General features: G+C 52.3%; 1 protein-coding gene across 1 annotated transcript in view; it reads left to right on the top strand.

Moving 5' to 3' along the window:
- EHD2 (EH domain containing 2) overlaps positions 1-11,778 on the top strand; it is a 33,534-nt gene extending 21,756 nt beyond the window's left edge. Inside the window, exons 3-5 of the mRNA XM_066638256.1 lie at positions 661-1,073; positions 5,778-5,942; positions 6,124-11,778. Coding sequence (XP_066494353.1) covers positions 661-1,073; positions 5,778-5,942; positions 6,124-6,660 — 1,115 coding nt within the window. The 3' untranslated portion in view covers positions 6,661-11,778. The remainder of the gene's footprint in view (positions 1-660; positions 1,074-5,777; positions 5,943-6,123) is intronic.
- The last annotated feature ends 5,876 nt before the right edge of the window (positions 11,779-17,654 follow it).

Genomic DNA, 17,654 nt, shown 5'->3' with positions numbered 1-17,654 from the left:
TGGGAACCTCCACACCTTCTCTCCTTGGGAGAATGCACTTGCCTGCATATTGACAGAGAAGGGAGAATTGGTGCTGCTCGAAGTCTGCCCACGGCAAAGGATGCATCCAACACTCTAGCTTAGTTTCTCAGAAACCTCTTCAGACCCTCTTGCAGCACAAAAGGTGCCTCTGTATCCAGCAATTTTCAACCAGTGTGCCCCAGCACATTGGTGCGCTGTGAGCGGTCTGGTATGCCATGGGAGTTTGGGGAAGGGTCGTTTATTAATGGGGCCATTGGGGGACGTGAGCCTCCCATCAGCAGTGTGGGGTGCGTTTCAAAAAATTGATGGCGTACCTTGACAATTTTTGTGCCTTCGTGTGCCGTGAAATGAAAAAGGTTGAAAGTTGCTGTTCTAGCGAAATCTCCCATTATGATTTATTCTGGATCATGAGCATCTCTGGAGAGGCCTCAAGGTTCCTCTGAGCGGTCCACTGATATTCGGCATTTAAGAAAGTTGCTGGTTAGCCAACAGAGTCAGGACCCCCAAACCCACTCCCCAGCTTCACAACAGTGCTTTGAGATGGTGCTTTGGCGACGAAAGATAATGTAGTTTGAGTGCTCTTGACATCTTTGATCCAAATTAACCTCCTGCTTTACAAGTCTCTCCTCTCTCTCCCAGGCTATGACTTTGCGGCGGTTCTGCAGTGGTTTGCCGAGCGCGTGGACCTCATCATTCTCCTTTTTGATGCCCACAAGCTGGAGATCTCAGACGAGTTCTCGGAGGCCATCCGGGCCCTCAAGGGCAACGAGGACAAGATCCGGGTGGTCCTGAACAAGGCCGACATGGTGGAGACGCAGCAGCTGATGCGGGTCTACGGCGCCCTCATGTGGTCGCTGGGCAAAGTGTTCAACACGCCCGAGGTGCTGCGTGTCTACATTGGGTCCTTCTGGTCGGAGCCTCTGCTCATCTCCGACAACCGACGGCTGTTTGAGCTTGAGGAGCAGGACTTGTTCACGGACATCCAGAACCTGCCCCGGAATTCTGCCCTGAGGAAGCTCAACGATTTGGTCAAGAGAGCCCGTCTGGTCAGGGTAAGTACAGGGGACATGAGAAGGGCTGGATTGAGGATAGAGTGTCCTGTAGACATGCTTGAGAACATGAAGGCAAGACAGGTAAGCCAGTCAGGAGATACTCCATTTCAATAGGAAGGGTGGATGGACAGACCCAATGGATGGGCCATTCCAACTGGAGAATGTTCTATTCCATTGGGGTCTCTCTTTGGGAAGGACTATGGATGGGCCATGCCAACTGGAGAACGTTCCATTCCATTGGGGATAAGGTGTAGGCCTCGTCCATTCCATGCAGGTTTCATGGCAGCCGTGAATGTTCCATTGCCACTTGCAGAAGGTCCCCTTGCAATGGAACTGGGGAACAAAGCGAGAGTTTGATTCTGAGAATTTTCCATTGGAAGGTGGAAGGTGGGTGAAGAAATCTAAAGGGAAGTCCTCTCCTCTATGGCTTGTATTCAGTGGAGAATGCTGCCAAGACAAGTAGCTACGTCCATTGGATGGAAGCCCCACTGGAATGAGGGGATAGGTAGAGCAACAGGGCCAGCTGAAATTCCGTTGCAGTTCTCCATGTGCCACAGGAGACAATCCCATTGACTGGAGAGGAAAAGAAGCACCTCTAATAGGTTGGGATGTTTATGTGGGATCTCATGGCGCAGCGGGTGCTGAGGTGCAGTCACCTGGGCCAACGGGAGAGGCTTTTTTTTCTGTTGCAAGGGACTAGGCAGAGACACCAGGCATTACTGAGCGGAAGGTGATTTCGGTGGAACGGGTATGTTTGTGAACCAATGAAGAGCTCAGCGGATGTTTCATGGTTTGGTTCAGTTGTAATGGAATGGGGGAGACACAAAGAAATGCAATGGATGGGGAGGTGGTCACAGAGTTGGGAATGCCCCAGATTCACCACCATAATCCTTCACCTGCGTGGAGCAGAGAATTCTGGACTGTGCTGAAATAGGTCCCCATTGTGCCTGAAGGCACATGGAGTGTTTTGCTTTTCGAAAGGTCTTCCTTTAGAACTTAAGCAGCAGGATCACAGATACCCCTCCGGGGCCGGGACGCTTCCACCTCCCAACTGCCTGAGTGACTCCATTCCTTTCTTTCCACCGGAGCAGATTGCTCCTTGTCCCGGCGCCCAGTTCTTAGTGCTGCTTTTCCTGTTCTCCTCAGCAGTAGGGAATGGACTTCAGCCTCCTCATCTGAACAATGGCTGCGTCCCCACAGAGGAAGTCTGCATTGTGCGTCAGGGTACAGCGTGTTTATGGGCCCGGTCACCCCTTTCCTCTTTCCCAGTCCTGGCTTTCTCGTTAGTGTTTCCGACGCAGGAGCACCTTCCGCAGTCTTGATTGCCTTTTGCGGTGGGTGAGGGAGCACCAGTGGACATGGTGGTGCAGGAAGGAGGGTGCTTCCAAGGGTCAGGCCCAACACTACATTGAATCCTAGCGATGACGTCTGCCCCCTCTTCAGGCAAAGAACAGCAAACACCTTCTTCCCCCGTACTGGCTCTCACCGAAGGACTGTTTCCCTGGACCCCAGCCCTTTGTGAGCAAACCGTGGGACTGAGCCAACTCAAACATGCGGCAGTTCCACCAGGGTCAGCCTGAGGCCTCCCAGCCCCTAAGGCCGGGCCACAAATGCACCCTTGCCCAGCTGTTGCACCTGCTGTACCCCTCCCCTCACATTCCCTGGCTTTGAAAAGGAAGAGGAAAGTGAAATGGAAGCATGGGAGAGAAGAGGGGAGTGGGCTAGAGCATCTCCATCTCTCCCATTCACTGGCTTTGAAAAGGAAGGGGAGAATGGAGTGGAAGAGGATGTATGGAGAAGAGAGGAACAGGCTAGAGCGTCTCCATCTTTCCCATTCCCTGGCTTTGAAAAGGAAGGGGGAAATGGAGTGGAAGAGGATGTATGGAGGAGAAGAGAGGGATAGGCTAGAGCGTCTCCATCTCTCCCATTCCCTGGCTTTGAAAAGGAAGGGGGAAATGGAGTGGAAGAGGATGTATGGAGGAGAAGAGAGGGATAGGCTAGAGCGTCTCCATCTCTCCCATTCCCTGGCTTTGAAAAGGAAGGGGGAAATGGAGTGGAAGAGGATGTATGGAGGAGAAGAGAGGGATAGGCTAGAGCGTCTCCATCTCCCACATTTCCTGGCTTTGAAAAGGAAGGGGAGAATGGAGTGGAAGAGGATGTATGGAGGAGAAGAGAGGAATAGGCTAGAGCGTCTCCATCTTTCCCATTCCCTGGCTTTGAAAAGGAAGAGGGAAATGGAGTGGAAGAGGATGTATGGAGGAGAAGAGAGGGATAGGCTAGAGCGTCTCCATCTCTCCCATTCCCTGGCTTTGAAAAGGAAGGGGGAAATGGAGTGGAAGAGGATGTATGGAGGAGAAGAGAGGGATAGGCTAGAGCGTCTCCATCTCTCCCATTCCCTGGCTTTGAAAAGGAAGGGGGAAATGGAGTGGAAGAGGATGTATGGAGGAGAAGAGAGGGATAGGCTAGAGCGTCTCCATCTCCCACATTTCCTGGATTTGAAAAGGGATGAAGAGGCAGAGGAAGCACAGAGGTGGGTATCTCTAGGCAGTTGTTAATTTCTCACTGACTGATTCCCATCACCCAGAGGTGTGAGGGGGTTGATGCCCCAGAGACAGCTCAAGGCATCTTGATACCCAATGCAGTCCCCCTCAGCATGGCACAATATAAGCATCAAAGTCCATAATTAATTAACCCCTTGCTGCCCTTTGAAAGGTACCGCCTGAATCGACCACCACCTGCGGTGGAAAGCTCCAAGGGCACAGTAGCAGTCCTTGGGTTGGGGCTTCCTTTGGTGGGGAAACTGTGGGTGGTTTCTGGTGCCTGCTTCGTTTACAAAGGTGCAGCTTGGAGCTTTGGATGGTGGCAGCTCCTGCAACCAGCAGCATGTCTGTTAAGAGTATTTGCTGCCAGCTTGCCCTCACAGGTTCTGTAGCAGTCTCTGCCGGATCAAAGCCCAGCTCTCTCTCTCTCCCCCACCCCAAGAATCTCCAGCCCATGCTGCCCCCTTGCCTTCTTCGCTAACTCCAAAAGGGAGGAGGGGAAGAAGAGCCTTATGCATTAGCCCTGCATTTCAGGGTCCTGATGGAGGCTTTGGCTCAATGAATTTCTTGGGCCACAACCACTTCTTTAAAACCCTCTTTTGCCCATTTCAGGCCACTGGCTCAGCATCCCCCCAGGCTTGGCTCTTCTGCCAGGCTCACTGCAACATCAGATCTCCAACTCACAGCAGCAGACATCATTACAAGGTTCTGGTTGCCCAGAAAAGGAACCAGCAACTCCCCCAAAGTTCAGGAAGCTTCAGAATTGTTCCTCCCTCTCCCTCTTTCTCCCCCTTTCTTCTGGGCTTATCTTTTCCGGTCACCTGTAAGGCCAGCTTTGTGCTTGGCGAGGGCTCTCCGGTGGCTGTTTCCTCTTGGCTTAAAAAGCCATCTGGGGGGATGAACGAGCGAGGATGTTGAGGCCTCTGAAGTGGGCTTTTCCGCAATGCAAGGCCTGCCAGCCCCGGGGGTTGTGGATGGGGAGGTTGGAAGCACAGCCAATGCGTGTGGAAGGGTGCAGCACGCCAGGGGGTGAAGCTCCTATGACCCAGCCTCTTGGAATTAGGCGCTGGAAGCAGGGCTGTCAAGCAGAGAGCTATCAAGCCCACTGGCCATTGATTCCTCAAGAGATTCCAACATCAGCTGGGCGGGTGGCATTTTATGACTTGCCACAAAGCTCAGCACAGCAGGGGCTTTTTTTGCTGGGGGGAAACTGGCTTCTGCATGTGCCTCTCGGCCCATGAGACAATCCAGCATTTTCCACGCTTATTTGCTTGGAGGGTGCACCTTCCATTTGGGCATCCCCACCTCTCCAGCCTCTCAGGAGTCAAAGACACCCCAGAAATCCTGACACTGTCCTTGGGGAAGCGCCCGCCTGTCCTGTGTTTCCATCTGGCTATTCCCCTGCATGGTCGGAGGCACACAGCAGGATTTACAACCTGGCTTCGTTCCGGTTGTCACTGGAAGTGTCCTCCACTCACCTCCCCCCCACCAGACCAGCATCCTGACTGAGCCTCTCTCACGCCCCAGGCGTCTGCGGAGCTGCCTTTTGGAGATTTCCTTATGCTCTGGAGGGACAATGAGCCCCATGGCCTTGTGCAGGAAGCACTGGGATATAAATCTAGCCAATGATTGGGTTGAAATCTGCCTGCAGGAGCAGCTGATTACACAAAAACAAGCTGCAGCCCCTTTTCAGACTTTCTAGAAACTTCCCTGAAGTTCTGGTTCTTCATCTCACACCTCCTGGCTAGCACCTGGAGACAAAATAGGACTCTTGTGGCACCTTAGAAGACTTTGGGCACAATCCTAACCAGGTCTACTCAGAAGTAAGTAACTATTTTGTTCAGCGGGGCTTACTCTCAGGAAAGTGTGGTTAGGAATGCAGCCTTTGTGAGCCTTTTTCCCAACCCGGTTGACCTCCTGTTCATCATCATTTTGTGGGTGACTTCTTGAGCGCCTTAGAGCCCTTCCGAACATTTCGTGACATCACAGCATCTCAGCCACCAGTGAGGAGGCAGCGGGCACCTGGGCTGCCATTGGCTTTTAGCTTCTTTTCTGTGGAAAGGTGTGGGTTTCCATTCTGCTCCCATCCCAGAGACTGTTGCAGAGTCTATGAAGGGTCGTGATGAGGTCCTAGCACATAACCAGCTCCTTCTGTTCCCGCTAGGTCCATGCACACATCATCAGCCATCTGAAAAGGGAAATGCCCTCTGTCTTTGGGAAGGACAACAAGAAGAAGCAGCTCATCGCCAAGTTGCCAGTCATCTTTGCCAAGATCCAACTCGAGCATCACATCTCACCCGGCGATTTCCCCGATTGTGACAAGATGCAGGTGAGGAAGGCACAGCCGGTCCAATATATGGATCTGTCCAACCCCCTTTTAAAGGCATCTAGGCTAGACACCATCACCAAATCCAGTGGCAAGGTGTTCCACAGACTAATTACATGTAACAGTTGCTACCACTTCCTTAGGCTATCTCATCTCCCCCCCCCCATGCCTGCTCTCTTTTCAGGAACTGCTGATGGTGCACGACTTCACCAAGTTCCATGGGTTGAAGCCACGCATGATGGAGGCTTTGGATGAGATGCTGACCACCGACATTGCCAAGCTGATGCCGCTGCTGCGCCAGGAGGAGGTGGAGGTCCCCGAGCAGCTCGTGCAGGGCGGAGCTTTCGATGGCACTCGCAACGGCCCCTTCATTGAGGGCGTGGCCGAGGGGGCCTACGAGGGGATGGACGACGAGGAGTGGGTGGTCACCAAGGACAAGCCCAAATACGATGAGATCTTCTACAACCTTTCTCCGATGGATGGCAAGCTGAGTGGCACCAAGGCCAAAAACTGGATGGTCACCACCAAACTGCCCAACTCGGTGCTAGGCAAGATCTGGAAGCTGAGCGACGTGGACCGCGATGGCATGCTGGACGACGAGGAGTTTGCTCTGGCCAGCCACCTCATCGAAGTCAAGCTGGAGGGCCACGGGCTGCCTGCCGACCTGCCCCGCCACCTCGTGCCACCCTCCAAGCGTCGGCAGAAGGGCTCCGCTGAGTAACGAGGCTTCCCCTGCTTGTGCCCGTCCCCACACCGGGCTTGAACTGCGCCAATAGGCCCTGGTTTCCTCCCGACTTCCATTTTGCACCACATCAGGCTTAAGAAGGTATTTGCCAGGCTTGAAGTTCTCTTTCCCCCCAGAACAGTCATGCGCGCTGCCGCCGTTGTGCCGGAGGGCCTGGTTCTTCATCAAACCAGGTTTCAGCTCTACCTTCCGCTTCACCCCAACCAGACTCAAAACAAGGCTCTGGTGTCACCTCCGTTGTCCAAAAACGGTGTCAGTTGCTCACTTAACGCTTTGCTCTTCCAAGCCTTCTTCACATGACTTCACTTAGGCTGCAATCCTATCCACACTTACTTGGGAGTAAGCCCAATTGACTATAATGGGACTTACATCTGAGTAGACATGCATAGGAGTGGGATGTTAGTCTTTCACTGTCAGACTCTCTGCTCCCGTCTTCCAGGCCTGCTTGCTGGATATACCAATGACAGCTGACTTCCACCTGTGCTTGGTCCTCTCCCAGAGGCCTTCCTTTCTCAAAACCAGGCACAGAATTCCCCACTTGACCTTGCCTCGCTTCTCACAGCACACTTGATCGGTGTAAGAAGGTTGTCTTCTTCACCCCTTGCCTGGGGTGCTGCACTGGCCCACAGCATGACCTGCATCGGACTTGAATTTAAGAGGAATCTCCAGACCACGGTGATGTTGACAGTCTCCAGCAGGCCTTGTCCCTTCCTCCAGCTCAGACCCCAAAGGCCCCCAATCCCCTTGGCTCGTCTTATCCCTTGGGCACCACTAGTAATGGAAGACACCCTTCTGGCATTCGCCGTCCCGTTGGATGCCTCTGAACCACTTGGGATCATTGGGTAGCTCTGGGTGGAACTACTTCTGAAGTCCGCTGATGCTCCTGCTCTTTAGTCAAGTTGGGGCCATGTGTGGCTGACCTCTCCGCAGCACTCTGCTTTGGTCACACCTGTGCAACGGCACACATAGGGCTGGCCCCACTCTTGGTTTTCAGCTGGTGTGCATCCACGCAATGCCAGCATGCTCGCTGAGGACATGCTAGGCCAAACAAAAGAGAGCTAAACAAGTTATAGTTTCACAAGAGGAGGAGAGCGCTGAAGCTGCCATCCCTTGCCAGGAAAGCGGTGAGAGGGTGCTCAGTTGTCAGGCTTGAGCATTCCCTTTCAGAGCCTGGCTAGCAAGCGCAAAACCACTGAAGGGCAAGAGCTGAGCTAGGGTAGCCAGAAATGCACTTGTGTGTCTTAGAGCCATGCTCCTTGGTGGCAGACGTGTGTGGTGTAGCCTCTGTAAGGCTCCAGGTGGCCACAACCGGTGGGGGGGTTGCCCTTCGCAGCTGAGGATCGGGAAGGCCACAAAGTCACCCACATTTCCCCGACCCTCTCTCTGTGAGGGGAGGGAACCATTGTAGTTGAATCCCTTTCCTGAGCACTGGGGATAGGAAAGGGCTCTGGCCTGGAAGAGAGCGCTCTGCTAGCCGAAGAAAGGCTGACCTCACCACCAGGCAGCTCAGCTCAGGAAACAGGCTGCCAGATTCTGTTTATGATTCCAGTGTAAACACTACTTGTGGGGAGGGGAGGATATTCAGTCTTGGGAAGCAAAATGCTCTTGAACATGGTTGGTTGGCAACCTTCAGTCTCGAAAGACTATGGTATAAGCCTACAGCCCCTGGTATTCCCAGCCGGTCTCCCATCCAAGTACTAACCAGGCCTGACCCTGCTTAGCTTCCAAGATCAGACATCTGCAGGGTAACATGCATCTGCAGTCAATAAGATCTGGCATGCTGGGGATTGTGAGCAGACCAGTCTCTCTCTCTCTCTCTCTCTCTCTCTCTCTCTCTTCCCCCCCCCCCCCCACACACAACACTTTCCTTTTTATCACCTCTGGCTTTTGCATCATGGCCCTAATAACATTCTGAAGGCCACACCCCAATGACTCTGGCTGCCTGCGCATGGCCTCTGTTCCCAGCCCTAAAGGCTGGCGCCCCACACTCCCCTGGGATCCGGCAGTAAGATGCTTCCTCTGGACACTTTGCTCTTTCTCCTCAATCCCCTGGTAAGTGGCCAGGATGAGGCCATTCTTACAGCCAGGAGGATTCATCCGGCGGCAAGGGTGAGACGACGGCGGTGGTTGTGTAAGTCCAACAGGGGTCAGTGGCCAGAGAGCAAGTCTGGGGTGCGTGAGGCAAGAAAGCGAGGATGGGAGCGAAGGTGAGGAGAAGCTGGGTCAAGCAGATCTCAGCTGGCAGGGGGTGAAAAAGAAACTGTGGACTGCAGCATGTCAGTCACCAGTGCCCTGGAAAAAGATGTCTCCAAGAGACAGGGAAGTTTCTGCAGAGGCTCCTAGCCAATTGGGGAGCCAAGATGGAAGCTGATCAGGGGCTTGAGGAATGCACACAAGAACTGAATTTGCCATTTCCAAGGAAGGATCAGCTCAGCAACAGAGCGAGGGCATCTGAACAAGATTTCCGAGGGGAATTGCTGAGGTTTCTGGGAAACTTAGCAAAGGAGAAAAGCAACCATGGTAGACCATCTACCTTGAAATGCACAGTGCCAGGACAGTGTGGTTCAGGGTGTACTCTCAGCTCGTGCAGAGTGACGCTGAGGTTCTGGCCAACATCTCTAGGGCACTTCCTATAATCTCCTGCTTCATGCAGAGGTCCTGTGAGAGACAAGCCAGTGTGGGAGAAGTTCCTTGGGGGAAGAACGTTTGGAAAACACATATGTGGGTGGATACCCTCCTCCAGATCATGCTAATTTTTTATGACCAGCCCTTATTTCAGATGCCACCGTTTCTCATTGCCAGGCTACACATGACCGACAGCCTTGTTTTCAACCAAGTACTTGGCAACCTTTTTTTTTTTTTTTGCAAGGGAGATGCATGCATTATAGCTGCATTCTTACCCAAACTGCAACATGGGTTTCTTCTGTGGTCCGTGAGAGACCTCTGGTGCTCGACCCATTTAGTGTTGGGAGTAGCTTTCTCCATCTCTCCAGCCTGCCCCAAGCATTCCTGCATCCCCTTACCAAGATGACCAATATAGTGTGCTGCCCGCACTTGGTGCTGCCAATGAACTTATGTCCTGAGAAGGTGGAGGAGGCCAGCCTAGTGAGCTTCTCTACACTGCCACCTTAGTGGTCATGTCCTCCCCAAAAGATTCTGGGAATTCTCATTGATGAGGGTGCCGAAACCCTTGTCTTTCTAGAACCACGGATTCCTGGGGAGAAGGAGTGACTCTTGCACCAGTTGATCGGTCTGTTGGATGGACATGTCCTCTGTGCCCCAGTAGTGGAAAAACTGGAGCCCTGACCATAGCAATCAATGGGGGCTGCATCATTCCTCACCCCCCTTTCTCAGGTGCTGCAGAGCTGTTGGGTAGCTCTCCATGGTTCTCTGGAGGACTGTGGAACTTTAGTCTTTGTGCCAAACATTCAGGAAACCCGGTTGTGTCATTGGAACACAGCGTACAGCATCGACGTCCAGGATGAGGCTTCCTGGATCTTAAATAGTTTGCATCACTGTAATAAAGGAATTTTGGAACCTGCAGTTTTACCCAGCTCTGCAGAGCTCGACTGTCTGTGAAGCTGGACCTTCTGAAATTCCTTTTTCTGTGCCGCAATTAAAAGCGCAACCATCCCAGTATCGACCGAGAAGGCATTGTCGGAAATCCGTGTCACTCCAAGCCAAGGGGGCTGTGAGATGTGGGAATGATGCTCAGAGTACTGAAGGGGGATGGATTCCACATGCTGGTTCAAACGAATGAGGCAGGCTACAGATCCTCTATTTATGGACATGTGTAGACTTTTTTTATGGACATTTACTTGTGTGCTTGTTCTGCTTCTGTTACTGAATCCTTCAAATAATTTGGAATCTTCTTTTTTTTTAAGTTAAGGGAGTGACAAAGGGGAACAATGGAAGTGTGCATGATTTTCCTAAAATCATGAGGTCTAGCAGCTTGCTTTTTTAAAACATTGCATGCTGCGGTGAAGCTCCCTGCAAAACTTAGTGCTTTCCACCCCCTCTAGCTATGCCACTGTAGCATTGTGAATTGCATGGACAGAGCCAGCCTCTTGTCCATACATAGAAGGGATCAGAGTCGCTCTCCAGTTGTGTTCACACAGTCTTTTGAAGTACAGCCAATCTGGATGCAGTCTGTCCTCATGTGAACGCTGTGCATGAACCGTACCTGGAAGAACAGATTTTATCTCGTCCATATTGCTTTGTGTATATTTGTGGTGTTTTAACTCTTTTGCCTTCCCACAATAATCAAGTTACACAGTTTTGCCGGCTTCTTTTCAGCCTCACTTTTATTATGACTGCTATTTTCCAAACAAAATGTGTGATGTTCTTTCCTGCGTAACCGCAACACTGATCCTCCTGCCTCACTTGGAAGTGAGTTGGAGCTGTAGGTGAGAGACTCTTGGGAGAATGGGGAAGATTCAGGCTTAGTCCAAGGACTGAGTGAGACAGGCAGGGAACAGGACATGAAATTGACATGGAGACAGAAAACGTGTGAAGTTTATCAGAAGCGTTCCCTAGAAACTGTGGTGTAATAAAGCTTTGCTCACTGTACAGGTGTGAATCCTTTCCTAGTCCTCACACCTAAATTCCGCACCCAGAGTAAAAAAAACTAATTCCACCTTCTGCAGCCAGAACAGAATGATCTACAAAATATGAATATATTTGCTTACATTTACGTAGTGTCACTTGGTTCATTCTTCAGCCCTTGTGTACACAAAGTCCCTACACCTGCAAGGTCTTCTCCAATCACTTCCATTCGTAGAGAGGCTTGCACCCCCCACCCTTCAGCACCCACACAGAGCTGTCCTGTCCACTCGGGTGCTGAGGGAAGACCGTTTGTGTGGCAGCTCCTTGCTGGACCTTGGGATGGAAGCAAGACGCTGCATTCGAGTTGGGGGAATCCTTTTGCTGACCAACTCCCTTGACCGATATACAGCCGCTGCCTGCATTCTGAAGGTGCTGCCCTCCTGGGACCCCGGGGTGCCACCTGAGCTCTGAGAGGGCCTTGCTGCTTCTGTTATGTGTTATAGTAAAAACAGCATTTCTGCCACAATAAAATGTGTTGTATCAGCCTCAGCTTTACTTGGTTGCGTGGTCCTTTCTCTCTCTGTGTGTGTGTGTCTTGCAGAACTGTCCTCTGTCTCTTGCCTTGGGCAGCACTGGGCTGGAGGAGTGGCATAGCTAAGGGGGGGACAGGGGGTACATTACCTGGGTACCACACCTTGAGGGGATGTCTTAGAGGACTCCAAACAGCAGAGGTGTTGTGGGAGTAAGGGCAATGTTTAAAATTTTGGGGCCCTTGGGTGCCTGATGTCTTATCTACACTACTGGAGAGGCCAGTATCTCATGTCTCAGCTGCCCCCCTCCTTTCCTGAGTGGCACATTCCTCCTCCCAAGTTAGAGGTCAGTAGGGAGCTGGCCAGTGTATCGCTTTAGGGGGAAACCGTTCTGGAGGCCCATGGCCAATGTCTCCAGCCTGTGAGTCACTCTCTGGGCTGCTGCCAGAGCACTCCCAGCCAGGAAATTTTTACATTCCTTTTGTTCTGCCAAAAGGAGCGGGCGGTACCAAGCTGCTTGGCACAGGGGATTCTGCAATGGGGGCGACACAGGGGATTCTGCAGTGGGGGCGACACAAGGTCTGCCCGCCCCCTGAGCCCCAGCCTATTGTGGAAGGCAGAATGGGAGGAAAGAACTAGGAAGGGTCCTCTTCCCTGTCCAACCCTGGGAAGCTCAGTGCTCAGCTCATGCTGTCTCCCCAAGAGCTGTTGTAACCTGGTCTGTTCCCCGGATTGCAGAGACAGGAACCCAGGGGTCAGGATGGAAAGGCTGCTGTGGCCCAATTTAACACACAGGCACCATTTCAGATGGGGGGAAGGCTATTCTCAGAACAGTCTCCATGCCCGCTCTCGACATTTAAATTGTTCCCAAAGCAGTACAGAAGGGGCCGGGTCTGATCCTGGGATACGCTGCCTTTCGCCTCCCTGAGGTTGCTATTTAAAAAATCCCCCACCCAGCAGTCCATGTTGCCTGCTCAGAGGCACGTCTGACTAGGCCCCAAAAAGGAACACGGCTCAGTCTCCCAAGGGGAAGAGTGTTCATTCCATAGTTCTGACGCCACCCTTCCTCCCCCACCCCTGACGACGAATAAAAATGGAGGGCACAGAGCCTGACTCTGGCTCTTGCTAGCATGCAGTCAGCGATTTCTTAGCAAGTGAGGACGTGGGATGCCTAGACCCATATCCCAGCTCCCCACCCCCTGCTGTGATCCTGGGGTCTTTTCTGCTTAGGAAATACTTCCATAAAGGTAGTCATGCTCATCAGTTGCAGCAAAAACCATCAAGGGCATCTTACAAATGAATGGTGGGAGTTGTGTTTCCTAGTCCTCTTCATCAGATGCCACATGGTGGTTTGGGACTGAGCCAGTGGATTTCCCTTCTGGGTGTGTATGTTTGATTCTGTTTTTCCCCGCTTGTCTGAATGCAGTTTCCAGGTTTCTTAATTTGGGTATATGCAGCACAAGCTGCTTCTTTCTTTTGCCGCCCCCCACCCCACTACTCCTCTGTGTGGGACTGAGAATGACCAAGGCCCCTTTGGAACGGCTGGAAAGCAAGCCAAAGTTTAGGAACAGGTAGAATGACTCAGATGAGACCGGGGAAAAACATGAAGCTTCCAGGTACATTGTGTGCTTCTGCACGAAGTCAGTCGCTGGGCCAAGGAGTGGAGGGAAACGATGACACAGAAGACACGGCCTCCCAGGCCCGGCAAACAAGGCTTGCTTAGAGTTCCCTTTGCTTACATTCCAGTTCTAAGAATGGAATGTAAAGAAATGGAAATGGAAATGGAATGGAAAGAAAGACCAGTGGCATAGCTAGAGGGGGTGCAAAGCCGCAAGATTTGCAGGGAGCCTCACCACGACATGCAAGCAGCCCCTGCCCCTCCCATTCGGAGCCATTCCGGGTGGTGGGAGCAAAACGGAGGCGTTTGCCTTGGCAGCCCATGCGCTCCATCTTGCATTCACTTCCATCTTGTTCCCACCAAATGGAGCGGCTCCAAAGGGGGGGGGGGCTGCTTGAACAGCGCGTTCAGGTGCCTGCAAAACTTAGTGCTTTGCTATGCCACTGCTGTGTCCCCCTCTCCCAGAACAGTGGGCAGTTCAAAGCAGCTTTCAGGATAAGGGGCCCTAAAAGGAGGGAGAGCCCTGAAGGCCTTTGTAATCCTGGGTTCATTCTGAACAGGACAGGTATGGGGTTGTATCCTAAGTTCAGGCAGGCAAGGCAGCGCCACTGACTCCGAGTCACGACTAACTTAGCTTACAGCCCAATCGGAAGCCATTTTCCAGAGCTGGTGTGGCTGCAATGCTGCCCACGGAGATCTCCCTGACTGCCCCCCCACCACCACAGGGTGCGGCACACGCCCCATTGGCCCAGCTGCATCGGCTCTGGAAAGTCAAGTTCGGAATGGGCGGCTGGGCTGCAACCCTGAGAGCAGAGAGGTGCAGGCCCTGGCACGCCCTGCAGATCCCAAACTGCAGGGATCTTCAACTTGCAACTGCCTCTCACAAGGAGCCTTTCAGACAATCTCCCAAATGAACCGAGTCTTCGCCTTCAAGCAGCAAAACACGCATGCGGCTGTCCCGTGCGAACGTCTGCACGTGGGTGTCATGAGTTTTTTTTCCTGCGTGGCAGGATGTTCTACACAGGAGAAGCAGCACATGAGAAGAAGGGACCACAGGCTTTCTCTGGGTGGCTTGCACAACCCAGGGTGCAGGCAGGAATGTGTTGCTCCCCCTCCCCTGACGCCGCTGGGATTACTTCTGATTGAGCAGCAGCAGGGAGCCTGTAGCCTCCAACCCGCAGATCCTGCAGCCTGATCATCAACAGCCCTGGCGCTGCTGTGAAAACAGCCAGCGGCTGATCCCAGGGTCGGAAAAACACAGTCACAGGCAGCGCAGCCTTGGTCTGCAGCCACTCCCAGGCGCCCGGCCCCTCGTAGGACTGGAGTCGGCCTGCCCCTTAGTGGCAGAACGTGGAATTGACAGGGCACCCACTGATGGCACCCACACATCACATCAGCTCATAAGAACATCAGAAGACCCCTGCAGCTGCAGGATCGGGCCAAAGGCCCACCTGGTCCAGCATCCTGGACCTCACAGTGGCCCACCAGACGCCTCAGGTGGCACCCAAGACCACAAGAGACCTGCTTCCTGGTGCCCTCCCTGCATCTGGCATTCTGAGGTAGCCTCCCTCTAACACCAGGAGGTTGCACAGACCCATCCTGGCTTGTGACCTGGGATGGGCTTTTCCTCCAGCAATCTGTCCATACCTTTAGGGAACTCCTTGCCACAGGATGTGGTGATGGCACGTGGTCTTGATGCCTTTCAGGTCTAACTGCATGGGAACCCAAGAACAGCACTGCTGGATCAGCCCAAAGGCCCATCTAGGACAGCTTCCTGTATCTCACAGCGGCCCCCCCCCAAAAAAAAAAAACACAAACACAAACAAGTAGACAAACACACCAAAGAAACACATGCAGAGATACACCCCCCCCCCCCAAAGAAACACAAACACACAAGCAAACACACAAGCAAACACACACACAGAGGGGTGAGTGCCACTGCCTGGACTCCAAGCTGACACACCAGGGCTGTAGCTTGGGGGGGGGGGGGCCGGGGGGGCTTTGCCCCCCCAAGCCAGCAGTTTACCCCCCCTAGCATTTTTTCCAATCCTGTCCTCTTTATCTAATCTGGTGTCAGTTGGGGTTGATTTGAAGCCCTTTTTGCAACCTTTTTTTTTGCTTCTGGCAGGGATTGGGGAAGAGAGAGTAGAACAGGGTCCTGGGCGGCTCTTTGGAAGTTATGACCTCTGGTCACCCTGCCCCATCCAGATCACATGGAGAGCGGGGCTGGTCAAGAGCAGCTACAAGAAGGTTGGGAGAGATTTCTCCTTGTACTGGCTGGGGGAAGGGAGGGGGCTATTTCTTCTACCGTGGAACGTGCTGTGGTACTGCTGTGGGGGGGGGCAGGGAGAAATGTTTCTGTTTGGAGAAATCATGGGGGCAGGTTCTTGCCTTTCAGATGTACTTTTAAAATTAATAGCTGCTGCTTGGGGGCTGGGGAGACCCTATTTCTGGCGGGAGAAAACATGGAAAGCATTTGAGCTAAAGAGAACCATGAACTTGGTTGTGGGAAAGGTTCTAAGCAGGGGTGGTTCCAGGGGAGGCCATGGGTGCAAACCCCCCCCCCAACTGTCCTGCCAGCAGGGAAGGGAGCCCGCCAGGATGGAGAGTAAAACCAGGTGTTGGGAACCCCCAGTGGGCGGGTGTCAAGGATATTGGCTGGAATGGGAGCCCAGGTCTACCCACCCAGCAAACAGCCACAGAGGCTTTCAGCTCAATCAGGAACCCAGGTCTACCCAAATAGGTAGACCTGGGCTCCAAGTCCAGGCGGGAGCCCAGGTCTACCCACCCAGCAAATAGCCACAGAGGCCTGAGGGGGGACATGATTGAGACATGTACATTATGCAAGGAATGGCTAGAGAGACGTTCTTTTCCCTCTCACATAACACCAGAACCAGGGGACATCCACTAAAACTGAGTGTTGGGAGATTTCGGATGGACAAAAGAAAATATTTCTTTACCCAACGTGTGATTAGTCTGTGGAACTCCTTGCCACAGGAAGTGGTGATGGCAACTTGCTTAGATGCCTTTAAGAGGGGATTGGACAAATTTTTGGAGGAAAGTCCATCACAGGTTACAAGTCATGATCGGTCTGTGCAAGCTCCTGATTTTAGAAGTAGGCTACCTCAATGCCAGATGCAGGAGAGGACAACAGCATGCAGGTTGTGTCTTGCTGTCTTTTGTGCTCCCTGAAGCATTTGGTTGGCCACTGTGAGATACAGGAAGCTGGACTAGATGGGCCTTTGGCCTGATTCAGCAGGGCTCTTCTTATGTAGGCTTTCAGCTTAATCAGGACCCCAGGTCCACCCAAGCAGGTAGACCAGGTCTCCAAGTCCAGGTGGGAGCCCAGACCCGGGTCTGCCTGCCCAGCAAATGTCCACAGAAGCAATAAGCCCAGGTTGGTTACCAGCTACCTGCCTGGTTGACCTGCGCTCTGAAGGTAGTGCTCATGGCCACTCACAGACACTGGATCCACTCCTGGTTCTAAGGAGATTCAACTCGGAAAGCTGGGAGGATTTAGCTCAACCAGGTAGATTCAGTCAATTCAAAACTTCTGGCGTTACTGTATTTGACTAGCGTATCTTTCCTCTTGCTTTGAGGTAAAGTAAATAAATTTTATTGTAATATGTATCAATGCATCAGCAATGTGTCATTGACAAATGTTATATAGTTGCTAGAGAGACACTAGACAGGTGGTAGATAGGCAGTATATGGGCGCAAGATAGGTGGTAGATAGATGCTTGATAGGTGGTATATAGATGCTAGACATGCAGTATATAGGTGCTAGATAGGCAGTAGATAGGCAGTATATAGGTGCAAGATAGGCGCTAGATAGGTGGTATATAGGCACTAGATAGGCGGTATATAGGTGCAAGACAGGTGCTAGATAGTCGGTATATAGATGCTATATAGGCGGTAGACAGACGCCAGATAGGCGTTATATAGGCACTAGATAGGCGGCATATAGGTGCTAGACAGGTGCTAGATGGGTGGTATATAGGCGCTATACAGGCGGTAGATAGATAGATGGTATAAAGGCGCTAGATAGGCGGTATATAATTGCTAGGCACTAGATAGGCGGTATATAGGTGGTGTATAAATGCTAGATAGGTGCTAGATAGGCGGTATATAGGCGCTAGATAGGTGGTATATAGGCACTAGATAGGCGGTAGATAGGTGGTATATAGGTGGTATATAGGAGCTAGATAGGTGCTATATAGATGCTAGACAGGTGCTAGATAGGCAGTAGAAGACGCTAGATGGGTGGTATATAGGCG

Source organism: Tiliqua scincoides, chromosome 10, assembly GCF_035046505.1.
Source record: "Tiliqua scincoides isolate rTilSci1 chromosome 10, rTilSci1.hap2, whole genome shotgun sequence".
Taxonomy (NCBI): Eukaryota; Metazoa; Chordata; class Lepidosauria; order Squamata; family Scincidae; genus Tiliqua; species Tiliqua scincoides.
Note: the sequence above shows the minus strand (reverse complement) of the source record. Positions and strands in the feature narration are given on the sequence as shown.